The 25,124-nt window shown below is 39.7% G+C and overlaps 1 protein-coding gene and 1 long non-coding RNA gene across 2 annotated transcripts in view; one reads left to right on the forward strand and one right to left on the reverse strand.

Moving 5' to 3' along the window:
- The window catches only part of LOC309613941, a 211,744-nt gene that overhangs the window by 112 nt on the left and 186,508 nt on the right, over positions 1 to 25,124 (forward strand). The gene's annotated exons all lie outside the window — the stretch shown is intronic.
- Positions 56 to 24,522, reverse strand: DEFB123 (defensin beta 123). The gene is made up of 2 exons (XM_082358711.1): positions 23,971 to 24,522; positions 56 to 9,061 (listed from the first exon to the last, which is right to left on the reverse strand). Exons 1-2 carry the CDS (start codon positions 24,026 to 24,028, stop codon positions 8,916 to 8,918), a joined length of 204 nt encoding a protein of 67 aa, XP_082214837.1. The 5' UTR covers positions 24,029 to 24,522; the 3' UTR covers positions 56 to 8,915.

Below are 25,124 nucleotides of genomic sequence, written 5' to 3' on the forward strand. Positions count from 1 at the left end.
AATATATATACGTATAACTGATTCACTTTGTTATAAAGCAGAAACTAACACAGCATTGTAAAGCAATTATACTCCAATAAAGATGTTAAAAAAAACAAAAACAAAAACAAAAACAAACGGCATGCAACATGTGTGACTGTCCTGGAAAATGAAGTATTGATCCATTTCCTCCCCAAAATTCAAATGTCCTGTTCGATATTTATGTAGGTGAGAGCCCATTTGTAATTCTCTGAGCCCAGAATCTAAGGCTGTTTTGCAAGTATTTTTTGCACATTGAATTTTCCTGGAATGAAATTACGGTGTAAATCAAGGAATAATTATATTTTGTTTTGGTTAGAACTTTACCGTTTTGGAAAGCTGTTCACCGTTTTGGAAAGTCAGGACACAGATAGCAAGCACTTTAGGTTGTATTTGAATTTGCACATGTAACACACCCATTGGGGCCTGCATTTGTAGCTGTTGCGCTCACGCTATGCACAAGATCTGACTACTTCATTACATTTTTAAGTGTGTGTACACAATGAAATACATATTATTATAAAATAGGTTCTTTTCTCTCCTTTTATATTATAGTTTATTTTTCTTGAAATTTTGTGAGTAGATAGGTTACAATATTTATGAATTTTATTTTTTAGGGCAGAAAATATTTATTATAAAAAGGAGCACTGGGTTGAATAGGAGTGAATGTCAAGCTCTTACTTAGTGGGATTTCATAAGGGGGATGAAGAGAGGGGCCATCCCCTTCCTCAGAATTCCATCAAGAATCCCATGTTTCATTGATGTTCATTTCTCTCTAAGCATAGGAACTCACTGTTTCATGGGGAGAGGAGCAGACAAACGTATTCCTCCCTATAGAAGTCACTGCAAGGATACAGGGAGATGTGGAGATATGGGACACTGTGCATGTGCCATCCATTTATACTCTTCTCTGCTCCCAGCCTTGGGTGAAGTGACAGGCATATGTATAACACAAGGTCCCCTTCCCCTTGCCCCAGACACAGTTGATTGGACATGAGATGTGCAAGCCAAGCTAATCCCATAGGCTGGCCAGTGACCTATGAGATGGGTTGGTGCAAAATGATTAACTGGATCAATCAGATTCTCTGTTACAAGAATTTTAATTGGGAAATACAGAGAATAAAGCAGTTTATAAATGGAGTTGAAGCTGAAAAGATGCCTTGAGAAAACTCAAGACTGAAGAGTAGGGTGGGTAGTGGGAGGAGGGATGGGGTAAAGCATAATATGAGGAAGCAGAAACTGCGAGTAAATACAAGTGATTGGAGGGAAGGCAGACAGTTCTCTACTTTAAAACATAAATTTGTTCTTGAACTTGTCTTTTAAATCCAAATATCAAAGTATTGTGTGATCTACCACACTGCCTGCCTCTCAGATCTCATCTTGTATCTCTCTTCCCTTGTACACCTTTAGCCACACAGCCATTCTTTCAGTTTCTGGAACAAGCCACCCTTCCCTCAATGGCCTGAGCACATGTTGCTCTACATGAAGTACTCTTCTGCAAATCCCCTCCCAACTCTTTGCAAGCACGATTTCTCATCCTATAGATCACAGGTGAAATGCCACCTCCTCAGAGAGGGTTACACTCGTTACTCATGGAGATCCACCTCCCTCACGACCTCCCTCCCTTATTCTCAATCACTATACTCTTCATAGCCTTTACCACCATATGTAATTTGAATTTATTTCTTGTCTCATGTCTTTTTCTCCCACAGGTTGTAGACTCCATGATGGCAAAGACCATGTTTGTCTTATTTACCAACATGGTGCCTGGCAAATAGTAGGTGATCAATAAATATTTGTTATATGACTAAATGAACAAATGAATATATGTTTTATGGAGATTATGGTTCAGTAGATCTAAGACATGGTTAAAAAAATCCTTAGTTTCCCAACATTTTAGATGCAATTTTCAATGATATATTTCCAGCATTATGTACATGTTCATTAATTTTGCTTCACTTTTTCCTAATTTGAACCCACAGTCCAATGAACATCTGGTTGAGGCTAAGGATCCCCCGAGTTTGGCATGCCTAACGATTTCCATTGTCCCAGTTGTATTAAGCTTATGATTCCAATCTTTCATATCACTAGCATTAGCACTCTATTTTTTCTGTTTTCCATTAATTCAACCAACATTTATCAAATACCTACTATGTGCCAGGCATTATTCTAGCTACTGAGGATTCAGCAGTGGACAAAACAGACAAATTTCTGCTCTTACAGGAAAAATCCCTTACTGATTTGCCTCAATAGAGAATCATGGCTTCTCCCTTAAATTCACAGACCAAGAGGCCCTTGACTGAAGTGGAGACTGGGCCCTTAGAGGAAGGAAGGACTCTGTAAAAATGCTACAAGTATATACTGGAAATGTTCCTTCAGGCTAAAACACCTGTGGCCATTTACCAGGGTGATTTTATACTCGGGAAAGGCAATGTTGTTTCTGAGTTGACACTAATAACTAGGGACCCAAAATGCCATGTGTCAAAATTGGAGGATGTATGGGGGTCAGATGATACATACATTTTTGGACCACGAGTATCTCACAATTGAACCGTTGAATCCCCCTGAACCCTTCGGTGAGTCCACTCCATTTCTGAATGTATAATTAGAATAGACATATTTTGTAGTTGGCAGAATTTCACATTGGCTCCCTGACCTATGGAGTGAGGGCTACTATTGCAGAAATGGACAAGTGGAAGCCACTGAAACTTTCCCTACATACTATAGTAGAGAAGCAACAGCAATATTGTTTCCCTGGGGAATTGCAGAGATTAGCGCCACCATCTAACACTTGAAGATGCAAGGGTATGGATTCTTAGCAAATTCACATTTTATTTTTCCCATTTGCCCTGTGCAGAAGGCAGATGGAGCTCAGAAAATGACTGTGAAACATTTCTATATATCTATCTATATCTAGATATCTAGATCTATCTATCTATCTATCATCTATCTGTCTATCATCTATCTATCTAAACAAAAAACGATTGATTTGCAACATAGCCCAATCCTCATCAATTCAATGCAGCATAGGAGTAGAAAAGAGTCACACTGCAAGGATGACAGTTAACTAATTCAGATGGCAACTCTGCAGAGACAGAAGTGGTAAATACCTGGACTTCACTCTCTCCTCCAAAAACCTTGCTGAGATCACCCCACTCCTTAAACCAAACGGGAGGCCAGAGGCAGGAGATCCTATTGATGCAGTCCTTCCAGGGGGTCAGACAGCTGGGTGGAGAAAGGTGGGGAATGGAACTGGAAGACCTGGAGGGCAGAGGGAAGGGTCTCCTGGCCTTAGGAGTTGTGGCCCCTTCCTGTAGTTACTAACACCTGGATAACTTCAACTTCATTTTTGGCTTCAAGTGTTCCAACAAATGTGTGATCAATTTCCTGTATTAAATACCTTTTTTGGGAATACCTACTCTGTTTTTTTGTTTTCCTGACTGTACCCTGTCTTTAGGTAAAATAAAATATTTATTTTAATGCTCAGGTCTTTGACAGATAACCGTAACATATATTCAGTGTACCTTTATCACATTCTCATGGGGGGCAATAAACACAATAAAGAAAAAAATATGGTAGATACTGACACATACTGTGGGGAAATTCAAGCCCAAAAGAAGCAAAAGAGAGCAGCTTTTGAAGAAAAATTTAAAATAAGGTATTTAGGAGAAGGCTGCAGTGAGAAGATGATAGTTGAACAGAGACCCAAAAGATGTTAGAAAGAGTCATTCAGGGGATTGGGGATGAGAGTGCCAGTGAGAGGGAACAGCAACTGCAAAAGATGTGAGTTGGTGAAATGCAGCAGGATCCTATGGTCCTTGCCCCCCATGTCCTCAGCCTGTCTTTTGTCTGTGGAAAAACTTTAGCCGAAGGATAAGCTTAATCAGAGAAGTGAGAAAATGCAGAAACAAAGGAAAACAGTCCAACAAGACTAAATAATAATAGTTTCATCATTAAGCATAGTCAAGGACCTTCAGTTCCTCCTCAAGGGCTATAGATAATATTCTGAGCCATATCCTGTGAGCTATCTTGAAAATACTGAAACGCCCCAGTTGCCAGCATCCAAAATAAAATAAACTTTCCTTTCCGCCAAGCTTGCTCTTTATTAGCTTTATTGGCTTTTGAGTGGCGAGCAGCCGGACCCCACTTATGGTTACATTTGGACGATGCCTGGTGCGTCTGAGGAATAGCCAAGAGGCCAGGATGGCCTGAGTGGAGTGAACCAGTGGAAGAGTAATTGAAGATGAGGTCAGAGAAATAATGGAGTCCAGACTGCGGGGGTGCCTTGTAGGCTATTGTAAGGGCTCTGGCTGTACTCTGTGTGAGATGAGAAATCACAGGAGGGTTTTGAGGAGAGGAGAGCCAGAATCACTCTGGTTACTCTATTGAGAATAGACTGAAAGTGGATAAAGGCAGAAGGAGGGAAATCAGTTGGAGGCCAATGTAACAATCCGGGTCAGAAATGATGGTGGTTTGGACCAGGGTAGTAGCAATGGAAGTGGTGAGAAATGGTTGAAGACTGGATGTGCAGTAAACTGCTATAATGTGACAAGTGGGGTTCCACAAACGTCAGCAGGTAAAATATGGGTCTCATCATTGAAATGAATGAGGAATGTCTGTGCAGCTAGCAGGCTGGAGTTCTCGTCCTGTGTGTGAGGTCCAAATTTGTCTTTGTGATAGCTGGCATATCAAGCCATCATGAGGCGGTGTGGCTTCAGTTTAAATATTGATGGTGAGGATCCTGAGTGAGGGCAACAGGGGAGGGGGTGGGGAGTGGAAGGGGAGGACTGGGTGAACCTTCCAGGATATCAGCAGTGATTCCAGGAGTCTTCCAGTTAGATGGCGCCCAATTACCAAGTGGGCAATAGCTATCGGGGAAGATAGGGCTGAAGGAACATCGAAGATTTGGGGATGATCTGTTGCCAGAAATGGGTTGTCTGCCATTTGTATCTATATTTGCAAAATAATTTTTAACTTGGGAAGTCCTCCAAGATCTAGCCCTTGTCCACCTCTTTGGTTTCATCACGTACGATTCAGTTACTCTATCTCTTTTAAAAAATATCTATTTTCCTTTAGCCTTTTTTTCTCCTAAAAAGCATTGTTTGTTTATTTACTTTATTGAGGTATAATTGACATATAATAAACTGTACTAATTTAAAGTGTGCAATTTGATGTTTTATCATACATGTGCACCCATATGAAACTATCACCAAAATCAAGATAATGGACATATCCATCATCCCCAAAAGTTTCCTTGTGCATCTTTGTATCTTTGTAATCCCTTCTTAATACCACTCCCTGTTTCTCTTCCTCTTGCCCTGTTCTAGTATTGATATACTCTTACTACATATTAACAGTTTCTAGAGTTTTTTGCAAAAGGAATAATACAATATATATTCATTTTTGTCTGTTTTCTTTCACTTGGCATAATTATTTGGAGAATCATCGATAATCATTCATGTTTTTCAGAGTTTCAATAGTTAATTGCTTTTATTGCTGAGTAGTATTCCACTACACCAGTAGTATTCCAGTACACCACAATTTGTTTATCCATTCACTTGTCAATGGACGTTTGGATTTTTTCCAGTTTTTGGCTACCACAAATAAAGCTGCTGTGAACATTTACTTATAAGTCCTCGAGTAGACATGTTTTCATTTCTTCTAGGTAAATACCTAGGTGTGGAGTGCTTGGATCCTGTGGTGCATTAAACTTTTTAAGAAACTGCCCAATTATTTCCAAAGGGGTTGTATTACCATTTTACATTCCCACCAGCAGTGTACAATAGCTTCAGCTGCCAACCCTTGTTCCTCATCAGCAATCATTATGGTCAATCGTTTTAATTTTAGACACTCTGAAATGTGTGTAGCAGTATTTTATTGTGATTTTAATGTGCATTTCTCTAATATCTATCCATTTTCTTGTGCTTATTTGTTACATGTGTAACTTTTTTGGTGAAGTGTCAGTTCAAATCTTTTGCTCATTTTGTTATTAGGTTGTTTTGTTTCTTTTTATTGAGTTTTGAGAGTTCTTTACGTATTCTGAAAAAATATTTTATAGGATACGTAATTTTCAAATATTTTATTTTCTAGGATTTTTAGCTGATTTAGTTTTTGCATTTTTTCTGTTCATAAGTTTTATCTCCTTTTAAAATGCTTGATTTTATTATATATTGAGAAAGCAAAATAATATTTTAAAAATATATAAAAGTATAAAAAGCAATAAGACAACAAACATCTCTATAACTACCATCCAGATAAAAAAATAGAATATTAGCATTACCTTTTTCAATTCCTATATTCTTAGAGTTAACCATTATCCTATATTTGTGCTTTATTGATATTTTTGTCATCTACGTCTATGTCCCTAACAAAATATTTTTTTATATGTGCACAATTTTGAACAGATTCTGGAAAAAATTTTGTTAGTTTTTTGACTGGAATTTCAATGAATCTAGGAAACAATTAGTGTAGAATTGACATCTTTAAGATACTGAGTTATCTAAGTTGTGAAATATTATGTCTCTATTAATTTAGGCTTTTTATAGTGTCTTTCAATAAGGGCTTCTAATTTTCTCCATTAAATTCCTGAACATGTTTTGTTTGAAACATTCACAGTTATCAGGAAGTACTTTTTCTTTTGGTTGTTAACAGTTTGATTATGCTATGGTATTTTGATTTTCTTTGTGTCTGTCCTGCTTGGAGTTCCCTAAGTTTCTTGAGTCTGTGGATCAATGTCTTTTAACAATTTTGGAAATTTTCAGCCATTATCTTAAAAAAATATTTCTTCCCTATTCTCTCTTTCTTTTTGTTCTGAGACTCCAACTACATATATGTTAGACCATTTGATATTGTCCCATAAGTTTCTCATGCTCTGTTCTAGTCTGCATTTCTTTTTTCTCTCTGTGCTTTGACTGTATTTCCTATTGATCTGTCTTTGACTTACTGATTCTTTCTTCTACTATGCTCAGTCTGCTGTTAAGCATAACCAATAAATCCTTAATTTTAGATTTTGTATTTTTCAGTTTAGAATGCCCAGTTTATTCTTAGAGATTCCATTTGTGATAGACTGATACACCGATGATCCCCAGTGAATCATGCCTGCAGTATTCATGTCCCTGTACAGTTTTTTTCCGTATTGACCCTGGGTCACATGACTTACTTTGGCCAATAGGACTTAAGAAAACATAATAACAGAAGTTTGATAAATGATGCATATTGGGGCTTACCCTCTTAGACCTAGCCATCATGTTAGAAGCCAAGGTTAACTTCCTTGAAATGGGGAGGCCATATGGAGAGAGATGTAGTTACATCAGTGACCCCAGATGAGAATCTCAGAAGAACCACTTAATTAACACACATAATTCTGAGAAATAATGAATAGTTGTTTTTTTAATCCACTGAGTTTTAGAGTGCTTTGTAATACACTGATAGAAAACTGATACACTATTTTTCTGTGTATTGGTTTAAATTATCCTTTCAGTCAATCTTTTCCTCTAATTTCCTTGACATATTTATAATAGTTATTTAAAGGTTGTCTGTTGCTTCTACAACTAAAGATATAAAGAAGGAACCACAATGAGATGGGTAGGAGGTGTGGAGTCATGGTAGAGTCAAGACCCATATCCCCCGGGCTGGGTGATCCACAAATAGGAGGGTAATTACAATTGCAAGGTTATCCCCAAGGAGCAAGGGATCTGAGTCTCACATCAGGTTCCCCAGCCCAGCAGTTCTGCATCAGGAACATGAGCCCCCCAGAATGTTTGGCTTTGAAGGCCAGTGGGGCTTACTTTTGGGACAGCCAGAGCACTGTGGGAAATAGAGACTCCAGTCTTAAAGTGTACACACAAAATCTCACACACTCTGGGACCTGTGGCAGAAGCAGTAATTTGAAAGGAGCCTGGGTCAGACCCACCTGCTGATCTTAGAGAGCCTCCTGGACCTCACCCTGGGACACAGACACTGGTGGCAGCCATTTTTGTGAGTTAATCCTAGCATGTGGACACTGGTGCTGGCAAGTGTCAGTTTGGAATCCTCTTTCTAGCTCATTAGTTCTGGGAGACCTGGTTCCACCCACTAGCCTTTTGGCACTAGTACTGGGACACCTCAGGTCACGCAACTAGCTGCGCAGGGACACAGCCCCACCCCAGCAGGCCTAACTGCCCTAAGACTCCCTGAGCCCACAGCTGCCTTGGGACATGGCTCTGTCCACCAGAGGGCCCTGGACCCAACCCTGCACACCAGTGCACTAGCACTAACCCTGGGACCCCAAGAGCCCTGCAGCCAGAGACCCTGGGATCTTGCTCTACTCACCAGTGGGTGGGCACTAACCCTAGGACCCCAGCCCTGGGACTCCCAGATCCTGTAGACAACAAAATGTTTTTATTTTTTGTTGAGTTTCCACATAGGTAAAAGGAAAATTTTGGAATTTCAAAGCAGTGATTTATTAGATGATAATGAGTTTCCAGAGATTAATAATATAGCTAAAGATAGCTAATAAGAGTACCATAGAATTACTGAGAACAACCTGAGTTAATCTCTGAAAATGAACACATTTATACCTTAAGGTTCTATCTTAAAAAATTCTAAAAATGTAAGGATTCATAAGCACACCTTTCATTAGCTGCCAGAATGATATTATTGTGTGTCGTGTAGATTCCAGAAAATTTCACACTTGGGAGAAAGTGAGAAAAAATGGCAAATAATGTCTTATTATTATAACGAAAATAGTTTTGACTTAATGGACCATCTGTAAGAGGACTTCCTGAGAACCTCTGGATAGACTAACAGGCAAACACAGGGGTCAGCCAGAAGTGTTTATTGACGGAGTTTGAGAATCCACTGTGGTCAGACTAAGCATAGCTTCACCTGCCTTCTGATGACTTTAGGTTTCAAAGAACTTAAACTTTCCATGGAAGGCTTTTTGGCTGGTACTTGGGCTTCACACAGCACATTTTATTATTTGTGCAGTAAACATAGACCCTTTCCTTCTTGAAACATTTCTGGCGGCATTTGCCATGAAGATTCCAGCATCTTAGGGTGCTACCTGAAAAGAAAGAAGAACAGAGACAGTGTCAGTCCTAAGAAGAGGTAGATTCTGGATTTGAATTGTCTGTAAAAGGATTAAAACAGATGTGATAGAGGGTGCTTAGTTTCCTTTGACTCTGACCCTTGTCCTCTCTTTTTTTCCCTTCTTCTCCCTTTCGAAAAATTGTGGTAAAATACAAATAACATAAAGTTTATCAGTTTAAGTATTTTAAAGTGTACAGTCCAGGGGCATTAATTACACTCACAATGTTGTGCAACCATCATCACCGTCTAGTTCCAGAACTTTTTAATCATCCCAAACAGAAACCCTGCACCCATTAAGCATTTTCATTTCTCCTCTCCTCATCCCTGAGCAACCACCAATATGCCCTCCTCGCTACAGACTTGCCTAATTAGATATTTTATGCCAATGGAATCATATAATGTGCAGCATTTTGTGCCTGGCTTCTTTTTACTTAGCATAATATTTTCAGCATTCATCTGTATTGTTTTTTTAAATTAAAAAAATTGAAGTATAGTTGATTTACAATATTGTGTTAGTTTCAGGTGTACAGCACAGTGCTATAATATATATTCTTTTCAGATTCTTTTCCCTTATAGATTATTACAAAAATATTGAGTATAGTTCCCTGTGCTATACAGTAGGTCCTTGTTGGTTATCTATTTTATATATAGTAGAGTATATATGTTATTCCCAACCTCCTAATTTATCTCTCCCCCACTCCCCTTTCCCCTTTGGTAACCATAAGTTTGTTTTGGAAGTCTGTGAGTCTGTTTCTGTTTTGTAAATAAGTTCATTTGTATCATATTTTAGATTCCACGTATAAGTGATATTATATGATATTTGTCTTTCCCTATATGGCTTCACTTAGTATGATAATCTCAAGGTCCATCCATGTTGCTGCAAATGGAATTATTTCATTCTTTTTTATGGCTTAGTAATATTTCATTGTGTATATATATAGATATACACACACACTATACGTATCTATATATTTGGCTAAAATCCATCAATTTCTTCACATCCCTATTTTTGTTTTGTTTTGTCTTTGCCAAGGCCTATCGTCAAGAAGGTGGCTGTACTTATATTTTTTTAAATTGCGGTAAAATACACATGACATAAAATTTATGTTAACTATCTTAAAGTGTACAGTTCCATGGTATTAAATATGTTCATATTGTTGTGCAACCATCACCACCACCCATTCCCATAACTCTTTTCATCTTGTAAAGCTGAAACTCTATTCCCATTAAGCAATAACTCCCCATTCTCCCCTCCTCCTAGCCCCTGGCAACAACCATCCATGTTGTTTTGATACCTTTCCTGCCCCAGAATCCTGACTAACCGACAAACTCAAGACTTGCACAAACAGCTCTCAAAAGAACTGCTCTGACAGCTTTGGGGATGGGATTGCACCAATGGCCTCAACCAAGAGGCACAAAAATCTGCAACAGTGTCTAATTATTCCAAATACAAGTTTTGCAGCAGTTAAAGATGAAATCTGCTACTTGACCCAAACAAGAACATGCACCCCTCTCTTCTCTTTGTTCTATAAAAACTCCAAGCCTGCCCTGACTTGGGTCTTCAGCTGCTCCCTGATGTCCATCAGCTGAATAAAGTCTGTAACCTCTATTTGTGTCAGTGAAACTACTTTCTTTAGGCAGTTTGGTGCTGTGACTATTCTTTATTTCATTAATTTTTTATTTATTATTTCCTTCTTTCTGTTGTAGGTTTAGACCAAGTTTATTTTGTGATTAGGAATAAGTTTTCTTTGAGATTATTTTTTGACCAGTATGGGGCAGACTGGGGAAAATTCGTGTTTTAGAGGAAAACTTGGCTCAAATAGGGAAATTTTGCTCCCCAAGGGATGTTTGTCAATGAAATGTCTGGAGATGTTTTTAGTTGTCACAACTGGTGTGGGGTGCTACTGGCAATTAGTGAGGCCAAAGATTCTGCTAAATATCTTACAATGCACAGGACAGCCACAATAAAGAACTGTCTAGCCCAAAATGCCAACAGTGCCAAAATGTCAATAGTTGCCAATAGTGTCAGAAGTCCCTGGTCTAGACAGATCACAGACTTCAGAGTTATCTGATTCTGATTATGTGGGAGTTTTACATCTCTATGAGCTCTTGATTAATGATAGTAATGCAAAAATAATTATTTCCTATATATTCAAGTAAGTTCTGTTCCACAGGGATTCAATTGACTCCCTCCCTTCCCCTGCCCCATGGGGGAAAAAAGAACCAGTTTCTGTCTTGTAAATTCATTTCAAGATTCCCTTACTCCATTAATACCTTTATGCTTTTTAAAATTTTTCTAAAAAATATTTTATTAGAGTATAGTTGAGTTACAATGTTGTGTTAGTTTCAGGTGTACAGTAAAGTGATTCAGTTATACCTATACATATATTCATTCTTTTTCAGATTCTTTTCTCATATAGGTTATCATAGAATACTGAGTAGAGTTCCCTGTGCTATACAGTAGGTCCTTGTTGGTTATCTATCATATATAGTGGTGTGTGTATACCTTTATGCTTTAAACCAGTTACAAAATCTGCCTTGTTCTCTCATTATGAGTTAAATAAAATCTTTAACATGTGTTCATTTTTATATCCATATGAGAATCATTAATTTACTTTAAAAACTTATCTTTTTCAACTTCTCTGAACCTTGAGCAAACTGCCATCACAAGCACCAGATCCTGAAAAAATAAACTGAGAGAAATCTGGGGTTTTACTTCAGTCAGATGGATTATGGAGACACTAAGATGGCTATGGGGTATTTCTCAACTGCCTGAAATGAAGCTTGGTAAAAAATTTGACCCATCACAGTCTTTAAGTTTCTTTAAAACTTAAAAGCTATTCTAAGACAATATTGGTATGGAAGTTTTAATTTGATAGTGAGGATTGCTCCAGGAACTGTCCCACTTATTGAAACCCCCAAAGTCTGGATTTGAAAGCTGGCTCCACCACATGTAAACTGGGAGATCTTGAGCAAGTTACTTCCCTTCACAGAGCTTCATTTTTCTCTTTTGAAAACAAAAGACATAATAGCACCTATTTTAGAGAGTTGTATGTAGTAAATAAGATAACATAAAGTCCACTAGCATTAAAAATTTCAGAAGTGCAATGATAGATATAATTAGGAATTAAAGAAAATTCTTTTCAGAAAAAAGTCTAACCTGAAAGGGATACAAAAGCAAATAATCTCAATGGATAATATTTTAAGAGAAATAGAAGAGAAAAAATGTAAAAATTAAAAAAAAGAAATGGGATTTCTTCTTCAGGCTGAGATGGAGTGACAGGAGCCATATTGATTTTCCTGCTTTAAACAACAAGATAATTGGACCAAATGTATAAGAAACAATGATTTTCAAACATGATCCTGGAGAGAAGGGAAACAAACAAGATGAGCCCTCTAGTTGCACCAGTTTACGGACTAGAAGCAGTTTCTGGGCTGCAGTGCAGGAAGAGGAATCCAAACAAAGCCTGGTGATCTTACTGAATGGAGGATGTAGAAATTGAGGTTCAAGGAGTTCAAGGAGGTCAAGTCAGCTAGAATCTGTGGGTCCCAGAATCAAAGAAGAGGGGGCTATACACAGACACACAGGGAGAAACACACACACAGAGGGGGCATACTACAGAGCTCTGCAGAGCACTCCTCTAGTCTTTAGGTATTATCTGTGCAAGTGTAAGAGGAAACTACCAAAGGCCTAGGAAAGAACCACCAAAAAGAAGTAGGCAAAACAATTCCCAGTGATCACACAGGGCTGGGAATATCTTGTGTCCCCACCTGCCTGAGTGGAAAGACCTTGTAAAATCTGCAGCATGGTGGGGCTAAATTAGCCCTAGATTAAAGGATGTCCCATACCCATCCTAAAAAGATTAAATGTCAGTCTTGAAAGGATTCATCTGATTCCAACTAACTTACTGCATACCAGAACAAAAACCAATACTCTTTAAAGGAAAAAAAAAATCCAGTAACCAAAAGTATAAAATCTACAGTGCAAAGAATCCAAATAATTTTCCAGGCATTAAAAAAAAAAAAAAAAAAAAGCAGGAAAGTATGAACCACAACCAGGATAAAATCAATCAACAGACCCAGAAATGACAAAGATTATGGAACTAGCAGACAAGAATGATGAAACGACTATTATAAATACACTCCATAAGCTCAAGAAGATTGAGGAAAACATGAACATTATGAGGAGAGAAATAAAGATGTAAAAAATTCACATGAAAATATTTGACAGATATATACTACTGTATGTAAACTAGATAAACAACAAGAACCTACTGTATAGCACAGGGACTTATATTCAATATCTTGTAATAACCTATAATGGAAATAATCTGAAAAGTTACATATATAGTCATATATATAAAACTGAATCACTTTGCTGTACACCTGAAGCATTGCAAATCAACTATACTTCAATAAAAAATATTGGAAAAAAAAGAAGAAAAATTTTCTAGTTTATCCAATGGTAAATTTGTTCAAATGAAAGCTATAAGTAGTAAAAATCAGACAAACAAAACTGAAATAAACCCCTAAATGATTAAGAAAATTTGAGATGAAACATTAAATATTAAATGAAAAACATACTTAGTGATGTTAACAATAGACATTGCAGAAGTAAAGATAAATGAACTTGAAGACATAGCAACAGAAACTATCCAAAAGGAAGTAGAGAGAAAAAATATTGGGAAAAAAACCCCCAAAACAGAACATCAGTGACCCATGGGACAATAACAAGCAGTATAACTTACATACAATCAGATTACCAAAAGGAGAGGAAGGGGGAGGGACAGAAACTTTTTTTTTTAATTTTTAAATTTTATTTTAGTTTTTTATACAGCAGGTTCTTATTAGTCATCAATATTATACACATCAGTGTATACATGTCAATCCCAATCGCCCAATTCATCACACCACCACCCCTAGCCCCCCGCCGCTTTCCCCGCTTGGTGTCCATACGTTTGTTCTCTACATCTGTGTCTCAATTTCTGCCCTGCAAACCAGTTCATCTGTACCATTTTTCTAGGTTCCACATATATGAGTTAATATATGATATTTGTTTTTTTGTTTCTGACTTCACTCTGTATGACAGTCTAGATCCATCCACGTCTCTACAAATGACCCAATTTCATTCCTTTTTATGGCTGAGTAATATTCCATTGTATATATGTACCACAACTTCTTTATCCATTTGTCTGTCGATTGGCATTTAGGTTGCTTCCATGTCCTGGCTATTGTAAATAGTGCTGTAATGAACATTGGGGTGCATGTGTCTTTTTGAATTATGATTTTCTCTGGGTATGTGCCCAGTAGTGGGATTGCTGGATCATATGGTAATTCTATTTTTAGTTTTTTAAGGAACCTCCATACTGTTCTCCATAGTGGCTGTATCAATTTACATTCCCACCAACAGTGCAAGAGGGTTCCCTTTTCTCCACACCCTCTCCAGCATTTGTTGTTTGTAGATTTTCTGATGACGCCCATTCTAACTGGTGTGAGGTGGTACCTCACTGTAGTTTTGATTTGCATTTCTCTAATAATTAGTGATGTTGAGCATCTTTTCATGTGCTTCTTGGCCATCTGTATGTCTTCTTTGGAGAAATGTCTGTTAAGGTCTTCTGCCCATTTTTTTATTGGGCATATACCTGGACAAAACTATAATTCAAAAAGATACATGCACCCCTATGTTCATAGCAGCACTATTCACAATAGCCAAAACATGGAAACAACCTAAATGTCCATCGAGAGATGAATGGATAAAGAAAATGTGGTACATATATACAGTGGAATACTACTCAGCCATAAAAAAGAATGAAATAACACCATTTGCATCAACATGGATACAACTAGAGATTATCATACTAAGTGAAGTAAGTCAGAAAGAGAAAGACAAATATCATATGATATCACTTATATGTGGAATCTAAAATATGGCACAAATGAACCTATCTACAAAACAGAAACAGACTCATAGACATAGAGAACAGACTTGTGGTTGCCAAGGGAGGGGGTGGTGGGGGAGGGATGGACTGGGAGTGTGGGATTAGTAGATGCAAACTATTATATACAGGATGGATAAACAACAAGGTCCTACTATATAGCACTGGGAACTATATTCAATATCTTGTGATAAACAATAATGGGAAAGAATATAAAAAAGAGAATGTCTGTATGTGTATAACTGAGTCACTTTGCTGTAGAGCAGAGATTGGCACAAAATTGTAAATCAACTCTACTTCAATTAAAAAAAACTGTATTTCAATATACTAGCAACAAACAACTGAACTTTTAAAAACATCATTTACAACAGCTTAAAAATACATAACAGTGATGAATTTAACAAAATATATGTGTATTAGTTTCATATCGTATTGCTGCTGTAACAAAATTACCACAAACTTAGTGTCTTAAAACAACACTAATTTATTGTTTCACTGGGCTAAAGTCAAGGTGCCAGCAGGGCTGGTTCCTTCTGGAGACTCTTAGGGCAGAAGCTATTTTCTTCCCCTTTTCACCTTCTAATGACTACCTGTATTTCTTTGCTTGTAACCCCTTTCTTACATTACTGCAACCCCTTGCTTCCATTTTCTTATCTTTTCCTCCACAATCTGATCTCCTGCTGCCCTCTTATTAGGTCTCTTGTGATTACATTGAGTCCACCCAGAAAACCCAAGATAATCTCCCCATCTCAAGACACCTGCAAAATCTTTTTTACCATATAAGGTAACATATTCATGGGTTCTGGGGATTAGGACTTGGACATCTCTGGGGAGTCATTATTCAGCCTACTACAATATGTAAAATATAAAAACCACAAAACATTTCAGAGAAAGAAAGGAAGACATAAAGAAATGGAGAGAGATACCATGTTCATGGATTCAAAGACTTAATTTTGATAAGATCTCAATTCTCCTTAAATTGATCAATGCAGTCCCAAGAATATTTCCAGCAGGCTATTTTGTAGAATTGAAAAGCTGATTCTAAAATTTATATGAAAATGCAATTGACCTAAAACAGATAAAACAATCTGGAAAAGAACAAAGTTGGAAGACTCACAGTACCTGATTTCAAGGTTTACTGCAAAGTCATAGTAACCAAGACAATGTGGTATTGGCATAAGAATAGACATGTAGATCAGTGGGATGGCAGAGAGAGTCCATAAACTAATCCCAACCTATATGGTCAACTGATTTTCAACAAAGATGTCAAGGTAATTCAAAGGGGGAAAAGGAAATTCTTTTCATTAAATGATGCCGCACATCCATGTGTAAATAAATGAACCTCAACCCTTACCCCACACTGTACACAAAATGAATCATGGACCTAAAATGTAAGAGCTAAAACAATAGAACACCTGGAAGAAACCATAGGAGAAAATGTTTCTGACCTTGTGTCAAGCAAGATTTTTTTTAGATAAGATACAAAAACATGAGCCACAAAAGAAAAAATGAACACATTGGACTTCTTCAAAACTAAAAGTTCTTACCTTTCAAAAGACACTGTTAAGTAAATCAAAAGGCAATTTACAGTCTGGAAGAAAATATTTACAAAGCATACATCTTTTTAAAAATGTTTACCTAGAATATGTAGAACACACAACTCAACAAAAAACCTGATTAAAAGCGGGCACTACACCAATGAAGACATATACATGGCGAATAAGCACATCAAAATGTGTTTAATATGATTAGTCATTAAGTATTTTAGCCATCAGTAAAACAACAGTTAAAACTACATACCCACTAGAATGGCTAAAATTAAAAGACAGAAAATACCATGCATTGACAGTGATGTGAAGCAACTGTAAATCTCTTATTGCTAATGGGAATGCAAAATAGTATAGCCACTTTGGAAAACAGTTTGCAGTTTTTTATAAAGTTTATCATAGCCTTATCATACAACCTAGCAACTCCACCCTTAGGCATTTACTCTAGAGAAATGAAGACTTCATTGGACCATTCACAGTAGCTCTATTTATAATAGCTAAAAACTGGAAAGTGCTCAAATATCTAACAGCTAGTTAATTGATAAACAAATTGTGGTATGTATTCATACAATGGAATACTACTCAGAAACACAGGGTAACAAGATATCGATACATGAACAACATGGATGAATTGCAAAAGCATTATGCTAAGTTAAAGAATCCAGGCAAAAAAGCCTTCCTGTTGTTTAATTCTAAAAGGCCAAACTAAAGTGACACAATGTAGATTAGTCATAGCTGCTGTCTGGGGGACTGGGGAGGTGACTGCAAAGGGGCATGAGAGATCTTTTTGGGGTAATGGAAGTGTATTATACTACAACTGTGGTAGTGGTTACATGGATGTATACATTTGTTGAAACTCATGTTGTATAATTAAAATGTGGACATTTAGGGCTTCCCTGGTAGCACAGTGGTTAAGAATCCGCCTGCCAATGCAGGGGACACAGGTTCAAGCCCTGGTCTGGGAAGATCCCACATGCCGCAGAGCAACTAAGCCCGTGTGCCACAACTACCGAGCCTGAGCTCTAGAGCCCGCGAGCCACAACTACTGAAGCCCGCGTGCCTAGAGCCCGTGCTCCAACAAGAGAGGCCACCACAATGAGAAGCCCACGCACCACAACAGAGTGGCCCCCGCTCGCCGCAACTAGAAAAAGCGCGCGTGCAGCCAAAAATAAATAAATTAAATAAATAAATTTTAAAAAATGTGGATATTTAATCTTATGTAAATGATAACTCAATAAAACTGGTGAAAAAGAAATGATAAGGAAAAAAATTCGATAGAAGGTGACAAATACTGAAGATAGGGAAAGGAGATTCAACAGAGACAAGGTGAGGCCTTGAGAAAGAAAATCAGAGCAAGATGTCAGAAAAAATACTACAAACTATAATTCAAGAAAACCTTCTTCAAATAAAAGATGACTTGAAAATACCGAAGAAGTACACAGTATATCTGAGAATATTGGTGCAGAAGAAAGAACATACAGAAATAATATGGAATATTTTAGTACAAATCCTGAAGTCCTCACTTTGAATAGGAATTATCAATATGAATTCATTAAGTATTTCATATATATTCAATGTGTTGATTTTCTCACGTGCTCTGAAAAGATGTAGAAAGAAGGGCTAATTTAGTAGCATTAATATCTCTAGCATCTAGATCACAGTTTTTAAATACCATTTTCCTACTTAAAAAATTAGGGCTTTTTGAAGAAAAGGCTAATTCAAGGTCTGGTGCAGGAGTTGTACAAGATGAGCCCAGAATATCTTGTCACACCAGATAACCAGTTGTGTACCAGTGAAACTGCTTTTGTAAATTAATAAAAGGACGAAGTGCTAAGAAACCCTGTTTTCTCAAATCACACCTATCAGAAACTTTGTATTTGAAATCATATCGGCAAGGCTGGAATGTTACATTTTTCCCTGAGGAATCGAGTCTTTTTATACAGAAGAGCAACCTTTATTTCAGAGCCAGGGACAGAGTGTCAGAGAAAGAGTTTGGGGATATAAAATTCCACATTTCTCTTTGTACTTTCCATGGAAATGGGACCTAGAACAGATGTTAACCTCTTTACACACCATCCTGTGGCCCTTGAAGTCTATCAAACTCTGCTTCATTTACATTTTATCTAAAACTCTGCTATTCTCCTTAATCCTATAGTAATCCTATTTGTTCCTTCATTTGGTGAGATGTTCCACAGTTCCTTTGGTGTGTATTTTCCTTTGCTTCAGTAAGTTAATATGTTTAACTTTGTCAGACTGCATGTGTGTCCTTCGTGGTGTTTATAAGATGGACTTTATCACAAGGAAACTATCAAAGACTAACAGGGATATGTAAATAAGACTTAGGCTTCCACTGGCTGAGTTTCAGTAAGAATAAAGACTGCAGTGGGGACTTCCCTGGTGGCGCAGTGGTTAAGAATCTGCCTGCCAATGCAGGGGACACGGTTCGATCCCTGGTCTGGGAAGACAAATAAGCCCGTGCACCACAACTACTGAGCCTGCATGCCACAACTACTGAAGCCCATGTGCTTAGAGCCCGTGCTCCGCAACAAGAAAAGCCACTGCAATGAGAGGCCCACGAACCACAACAGAGTGGCCCCCGCTCGCTGCAACTAGAAAAAGCCCGCGTGCAGCAACGAAGACCCAAAGCAGCCAAAAATAAAATAAATAAAATAAAATAAATAAGTTGATAAAAAAAGACTGCAATGAATGAAAAGTCATCAAATATATTTAAATCTATGAGTTTATGATGATATTAAAAACTATTCTGTCACATTTGGTGGATGATAGGAAAAGAAATCATTATCTTGCAGATTCATATGTAAAGAAAAATCACCAAGCATTTATTCTGTCTTTCTTATATGAACTGTACTGCTGAGTAACCAAATAGTAGATGGTGAGGAGTGTCTTTATTATATTAGTATTCCAGTTAACTAGTGAAAATCACATAATAGAATATCACCGTTTTGCAATAGGCAAAGAATTAATGCATCTCAGCTTTGAGCATTAATTTGTCACTAAAAGAGAGATAACAAACATATTATTTGCCTTCTGATGAAAAAGGTAAATACCATCCCCCAACGTTTTGCCAAAAAGCGTAGAACTTGAGCCTGATCAAACTTCTGGATCCAGTCACCAATTTGCAGGAAATACAGAGGTCCGAGGAACACGTTGAATTCACTTTGAATATGCAATTAGCAAAATCTGTACTGTGGGAAACTATGGGTCAAATGACCCAACAGATAAATTATAGAGAAAAGAAAGGGATGAAGATATAACCAGTAAATTAAAAAACTAAAAATCTTAAGAAATGTTAGATTTTAAAAGCGGGCATGGCAAAAATAGGGTTTCTAAGGATGCAGCCCTAGCAATGAAACTATAAAGGTGCACAAATAGTTGATCGCTATAAAAGTCAGGATAGTACTTAATTTGGGGAAAGAGACAGTTGTGATGGGGCATAGGTAGAGTTTTTTTTTTTTTTTTTAATTTATTTATTTATTTTTGGCTGTGTTGGGTCTTCGTTTCTGTGCGAGGGCTTTCTCTAGTTGTGGCAAGCCGGGGCCACTCTTCATCGCGGTGCGTGGGCCTCTCACTATCGCGGCCTCTCTTGTTGTGGAGCACAGGCTCCAGACGCGCAGGCTCAGTAGTTGTGGCTCATGGGCTTAGTTGCTCCGCGGCATGTGGGATCTTCCCAGACCAGGGCTCGAACCTGTGTCCCCTGCATTAGCAGGCAGATTCTCAACCACTGCGCCACCAGGGAAGCCCAGGTGGAGGGGGTTTTTGAGGTGATTGTCAATGTCCTGTTTATTGACCTGGATGGTGTTACAAGGGTGTGTGCTTTATAACATTTCATTAAGCTGCACATTTGTTTTATGTGGTTTTCAGTATCTGTAATTGCGTTGTATTTTACAAAAAAGGTAAGAAAAAAACCCCCCACCATTTAACAATGAAATCTCAATTTTTAATTCAAGAGTGTCAAGATGAATTGTTGTTGAGAGTGAGAGGAAAGATGGTCTCACACATTTTGTTTCGGCCTCTCTGGAAGCTACTTAGCACATTTTCAGATTGTGCAGTCTTGACCAGCAATTTCCTTTCTAGATGTCTATCCTAGGGAAACACATGTGTAGACTGAGAAGCCTATACACTGGAGATACAATTATGAATAAGTTAGAGACAGATACCTGCCCTCAGAGAACTTCCAGTCTAGTTGGGGAAGGGTGATGAGAAACAACTATTCAAGAAATAGCTACGCAGATATTTGATTGACTAGAGTTAGGCTGAAAATTATAAAGGAAGAACTCTGGGTGCTATGAGGAGGTATAATGGAAAGGGGTGTGACATATCACACCTAAATCTAACCTCTGCTGGGCTCTTGGGCTTTATATATATGTCCCGAATTCCACAATGAACTAAAAATTTTGAAAATATTAAAGTTATACATACTTCATTCCCCTTTAACCATGAGGCCCTTTGGTTGCTGAAAAGCAGAAATGGGCAGAGTTTCTGGGCTTTGGGGTAATAGTAAACAACAGTTAGAATGACAAAGTCATTGCTCAGCTTAAATGAGATGCGTTGTTTTAGTTTATAGCAAGATAATACTTTTAAGAACCGAAATTTATCTAGAAAGGTCAGGGATTTCCAAATTTCAAAGAGCTCCTTTATATATTATTAGCTGAGCCTGGTGGATTCAGATAATACCACCTCACCATAAGCCATAGGAGGCAAAGGCTTGAGGGTCCGGCCAAAGAAACTTCCATATAATATCCTTTACCATCACCACACCCAATAGGAAGTAGAGGGAAATACTCTCCCTAGCGGAAACTGGGGTGCTTAAATCCACTTCCTGCAGCAGCAGCAGGAGGAGGCCTTAGAGCTCCACCAGAGCCCACACCTTGCCTCTGCCAGCCAGGATGATGGTGGACCCACCAGCAAGCTAGAGACAGAGGCCTTCCTCCCCTCCCCCACTAAGGCCTGCTGGTCGACCTGAACACCTAGGAAGTAGAGATAAGTAATGTGAGAAAGGCAGGGGCAAGAGAATCTCTTGCTACAAACACCCAGATTGGTCTGGAGAAACTGCCAGAGAAGAGGGCATTTACTTTTTGCCCTCAGACCGTAGCCCAGGAAAATTGCTAACAGCATCGGCACGGCACATTATGGTGCCACCTGGAGGGGGATTTAGAAATGGCTGAGGGGGGCTTCCCTGGTGGCGCAGTGGTTGAGAATCTGCCTGCCAATGTGGGGGACACAGGTTCGAGCCCTGGTTTGGGAAGATCCCACATGCTGTGGAGCAACTAGGCCCGTGAGCCACAACTACTGAGCCTGCGCGTCTGGAGCCTGTGTTCCACGAAAAGAGAGGCCGCGACAGTGAGAGGCCCGCACACCGTGATGAAGAGTGGCCCCCACTTGCCGCAACTAGAGAAAGCCCTCACACAGAAACGAAGACCCAACACAGCCAAAAATAAATAAATTAAAAAAAAAAAAAAAAAAAAGAAATGGCTGAGGGAAGTGTCTGAGCTTCTCCCTCTCCTCTCCTGTGGCATAAAATAGACCCAGAAGGTCCCCAAGTTCCCTTGTGTCTCTAGTGAAGATAGGAAAACCAGTGATGAGCTGCGAGCCTGAGAGACCTGTCAGGAGTAGATCCCTATGCAGAAGGCAGTGGGAGGGACTGTGTGTGAACAGCCTAAACCTAGGGATAAGATGGAAGATTTGGCTGAGATGAAGGGCTGAGTCAGTGGGGCTCTCGACAGGACCAAGAGGTTTCATCAGTCACAGGATCACACACCATGAGGGACATAGTGCTAGAAGTCAGTGAAGGTCCAGCACTGAGCCCTACCTCCTCATGCTCCTGCCCCAGGATCTTTGCACTTCATGTTCCCTCCAGCTTGAATGTTCTTCTCCACAAATCCACATGGATCACCCCTTATTCTCCCTCAGGTCACAGTGACCCATTCCATGAGCACCCCTTAAAACAGCAAATCCACATCCCCCTGGTACTTGCTCTCCCCTTTCCCACCTATTCTGCTCATTATACTCACCACCTGACATTTTGTATGTTTCAGTTATTTAAAAAATTTTTTCTGGGCTTCCCTGGTGGCGCAGTGGTTGAGAATCTGCCTGCTAATGCAGGGGACACGGGTTCGAGCCCTGGTCTGGGAAGATCCCACATGCCGCGGAGCAACTAGGCCCGTGAACCACAACTACTGAGCCTGCGCGTCTGGAGCCTGTGCTCCGCAACAAGAGAGGCCACGACAGTGAGAGGCCCGCGCACTGCGATGAAGAGTGGCCCCCGCTTGCCGCAACTAGAGAAAGCCCTCACACAGAAACGAAGACCCAACACAGCCAAAAATAAATAAATAAATTAATTAATTAAAAAAAATTTTTTTTTTCTGTTTCTCTCAATAGAATGTAAACTCCGAGAGGCTGAAGACTTTGCTTCCTTTGCGCTTTGTCCCTAAGTGCCCTCCACCACCCCTCCCCCCAAACTGTCCCATCAGCCGGATGGAAGTTCCTGGGAAAATTTAGATGAGTTATATAAAATGAAGAAGTTACACTTTTTTTTGCATACCAAAATTTTAGTGTGTTCAATGTTGTTCCCTCAAAGTCATATTACTATACACACGCCTTTGTTGCAGCAGATGGAGAAATGAGGAAATTGCAATTCTGAGCTGCTGAGCTGCTTGCTGGAGGTCACAGAGTTAGAAAATGGTTGAGCAGTTTCTAACCTGGGTTCTAAGGCTTTCCTCTCTATCCCCAGCTGAGTGGTGTTTCAGGCATTTGCCACAGGCAGATACAAGGGCTGAGGTGAGGAAATACACACCTTCCGACCCTGTGGACAGGTGAGCTGAAAGCCTTGGCTGGGTAGAAATTTCTGCCAGGTGAGCAAGAGGGGCCAGATAGGTATGCTAGAGTTGGTGGAATGGGCAAGTTTGACCATGGCCCTCCTCTGCTTCAGCCTTCCCATGGCTCCCCCATCTGGCATTCAATGCTCATCAAGACCCGGACCCTGAGTGCTTCGTCAGCCTTACCCCTTGCCACACCCTTAACCCACCCCTCCATTCTGTGCCAGCTTCCTGAAGGCACGGTGCTCTCTCCCACATCCGGACCTTTGCATTAGAGGATTTCTGCCCAGGACACCCTTCCTACTTCCACCTCTTCTCCTTCCCCTTCTAATTTCTAACCACTTTTCAGGACTCAAGAGTATCCTCCGGGAGGACTCTCTTGGCTCTCAGCCTGGGCTGGTCCCTCCCATGTGCACCCCAGGACCCTAGATCCCCTCTATCACAGCTCACGGCACTCTGGGTTGTAAATGCTATTTCATCCCCCCCGCCCGTGGGATTCCGTGACCAGGTCTCACTCTCCACACTCCCCACACCCTCCCCCTCCCCTGAAGAGGTCCAGGTTACCTGGAGTGAGCTGGAACAAGAGCAGCAGTGCGGCCAGAGTCAGCAAAAGGAGCTTCATGGCTGGAAGTGGCCAAGTGAAGCTGCAAGTCCGATGCGATGGCAAAGCTAACGGGGGAGAGCTCTGGCCTCTCTGGCTCCCGTTCCCTTGGTCCAGCCGGAACAGATGTCACCCGCACGTGCCCTCAGCCGCCCGTGGGTACAGCCCCCGCGCCCCCTGAGCCCCACAGAGTGCAGACACACGCCCTGAGCTGGCACGCTTTCTTTTCTTCATTTAGGTCAAGCAACAAGGTCCGACCTCCAACCAAGGGACCACAAGGGGGCGCCAAGTACACGGAGTCCGGAAGGTCCGGAAAAACTTCGCCAAGAAGATGGCACTGAAGCGCGCTTTGAGGAATAAATACCAAAACGCCAGGCAGATGAGCCTAAATGGTGTTCCAGGCAAAGGAAAGTCTGTACAAAGGCTTCTGTTGGTGTTGAATATGAGAAATATGATGTAACTGGGGCTAAAACCGGCAGGAGAATGGTAGTAAGAGATGAAGCTCCCCTGACCAGCGTGGCAGCCAGAGCCCGCTGTCATCTGAGGGCTACCCACGGGGTCAGGCCTTCTGGGCGCCAGGCTGTGCCCCTTCCTCGGAGGTCCAAGAACCACCTACTGCGGGGTCCCTCCTCTGAACTCTTAGGTTTTGAAAATCCGTTCTCTTCCCTCAATTCCTGCAGTCTGAGTGTGGCAGTTGCATTCTGTGGTTACTAATATCTGTTTCCTTAGGGTCCTCTTTTTGCTGTTTCTGCCTTCCGACAACAGTGTAACCAATTCCCTATATTAAATATCCTATGTGGCTTCCGTTTCCTGATTGGACCCTATTTGATACAGAGGTCAAGGGTATAAAAGCATATATAGGGCTTACAAGACAAAATAACATTGAAAACCATTTCTGCAAGGGCAGAAAACAGATTGAGGAGGTTGAAGACTGAAAGGTAAGTGAAAGAGAGAAGTGTAAACAACTCTTTCTAAAAGCTTTACGGTGAAGAGGAGACAGTAGCTAGGAAGGGACTCAGTGCCTAAGGCCTAGAAATCCATGACTGTTTTTCACTTCCGTTAAGGAGGCTCATTTTTTCAAACATATGTTAATTAAGGCTCAATCAGGGAAGCAGCA

This window comes from Balaenoptera borealis (genome assembly GCF_965194805.1).
Source record: "Balaenoptera borealis genome assembly, chromosome: 16".
Lineage (NCBI taxonomy): Eukaryota > Metazoa > Chordata > Mammalia > Artiodactyla > Balaenopteridae > Balaenoptera > Balaenoptera borealis.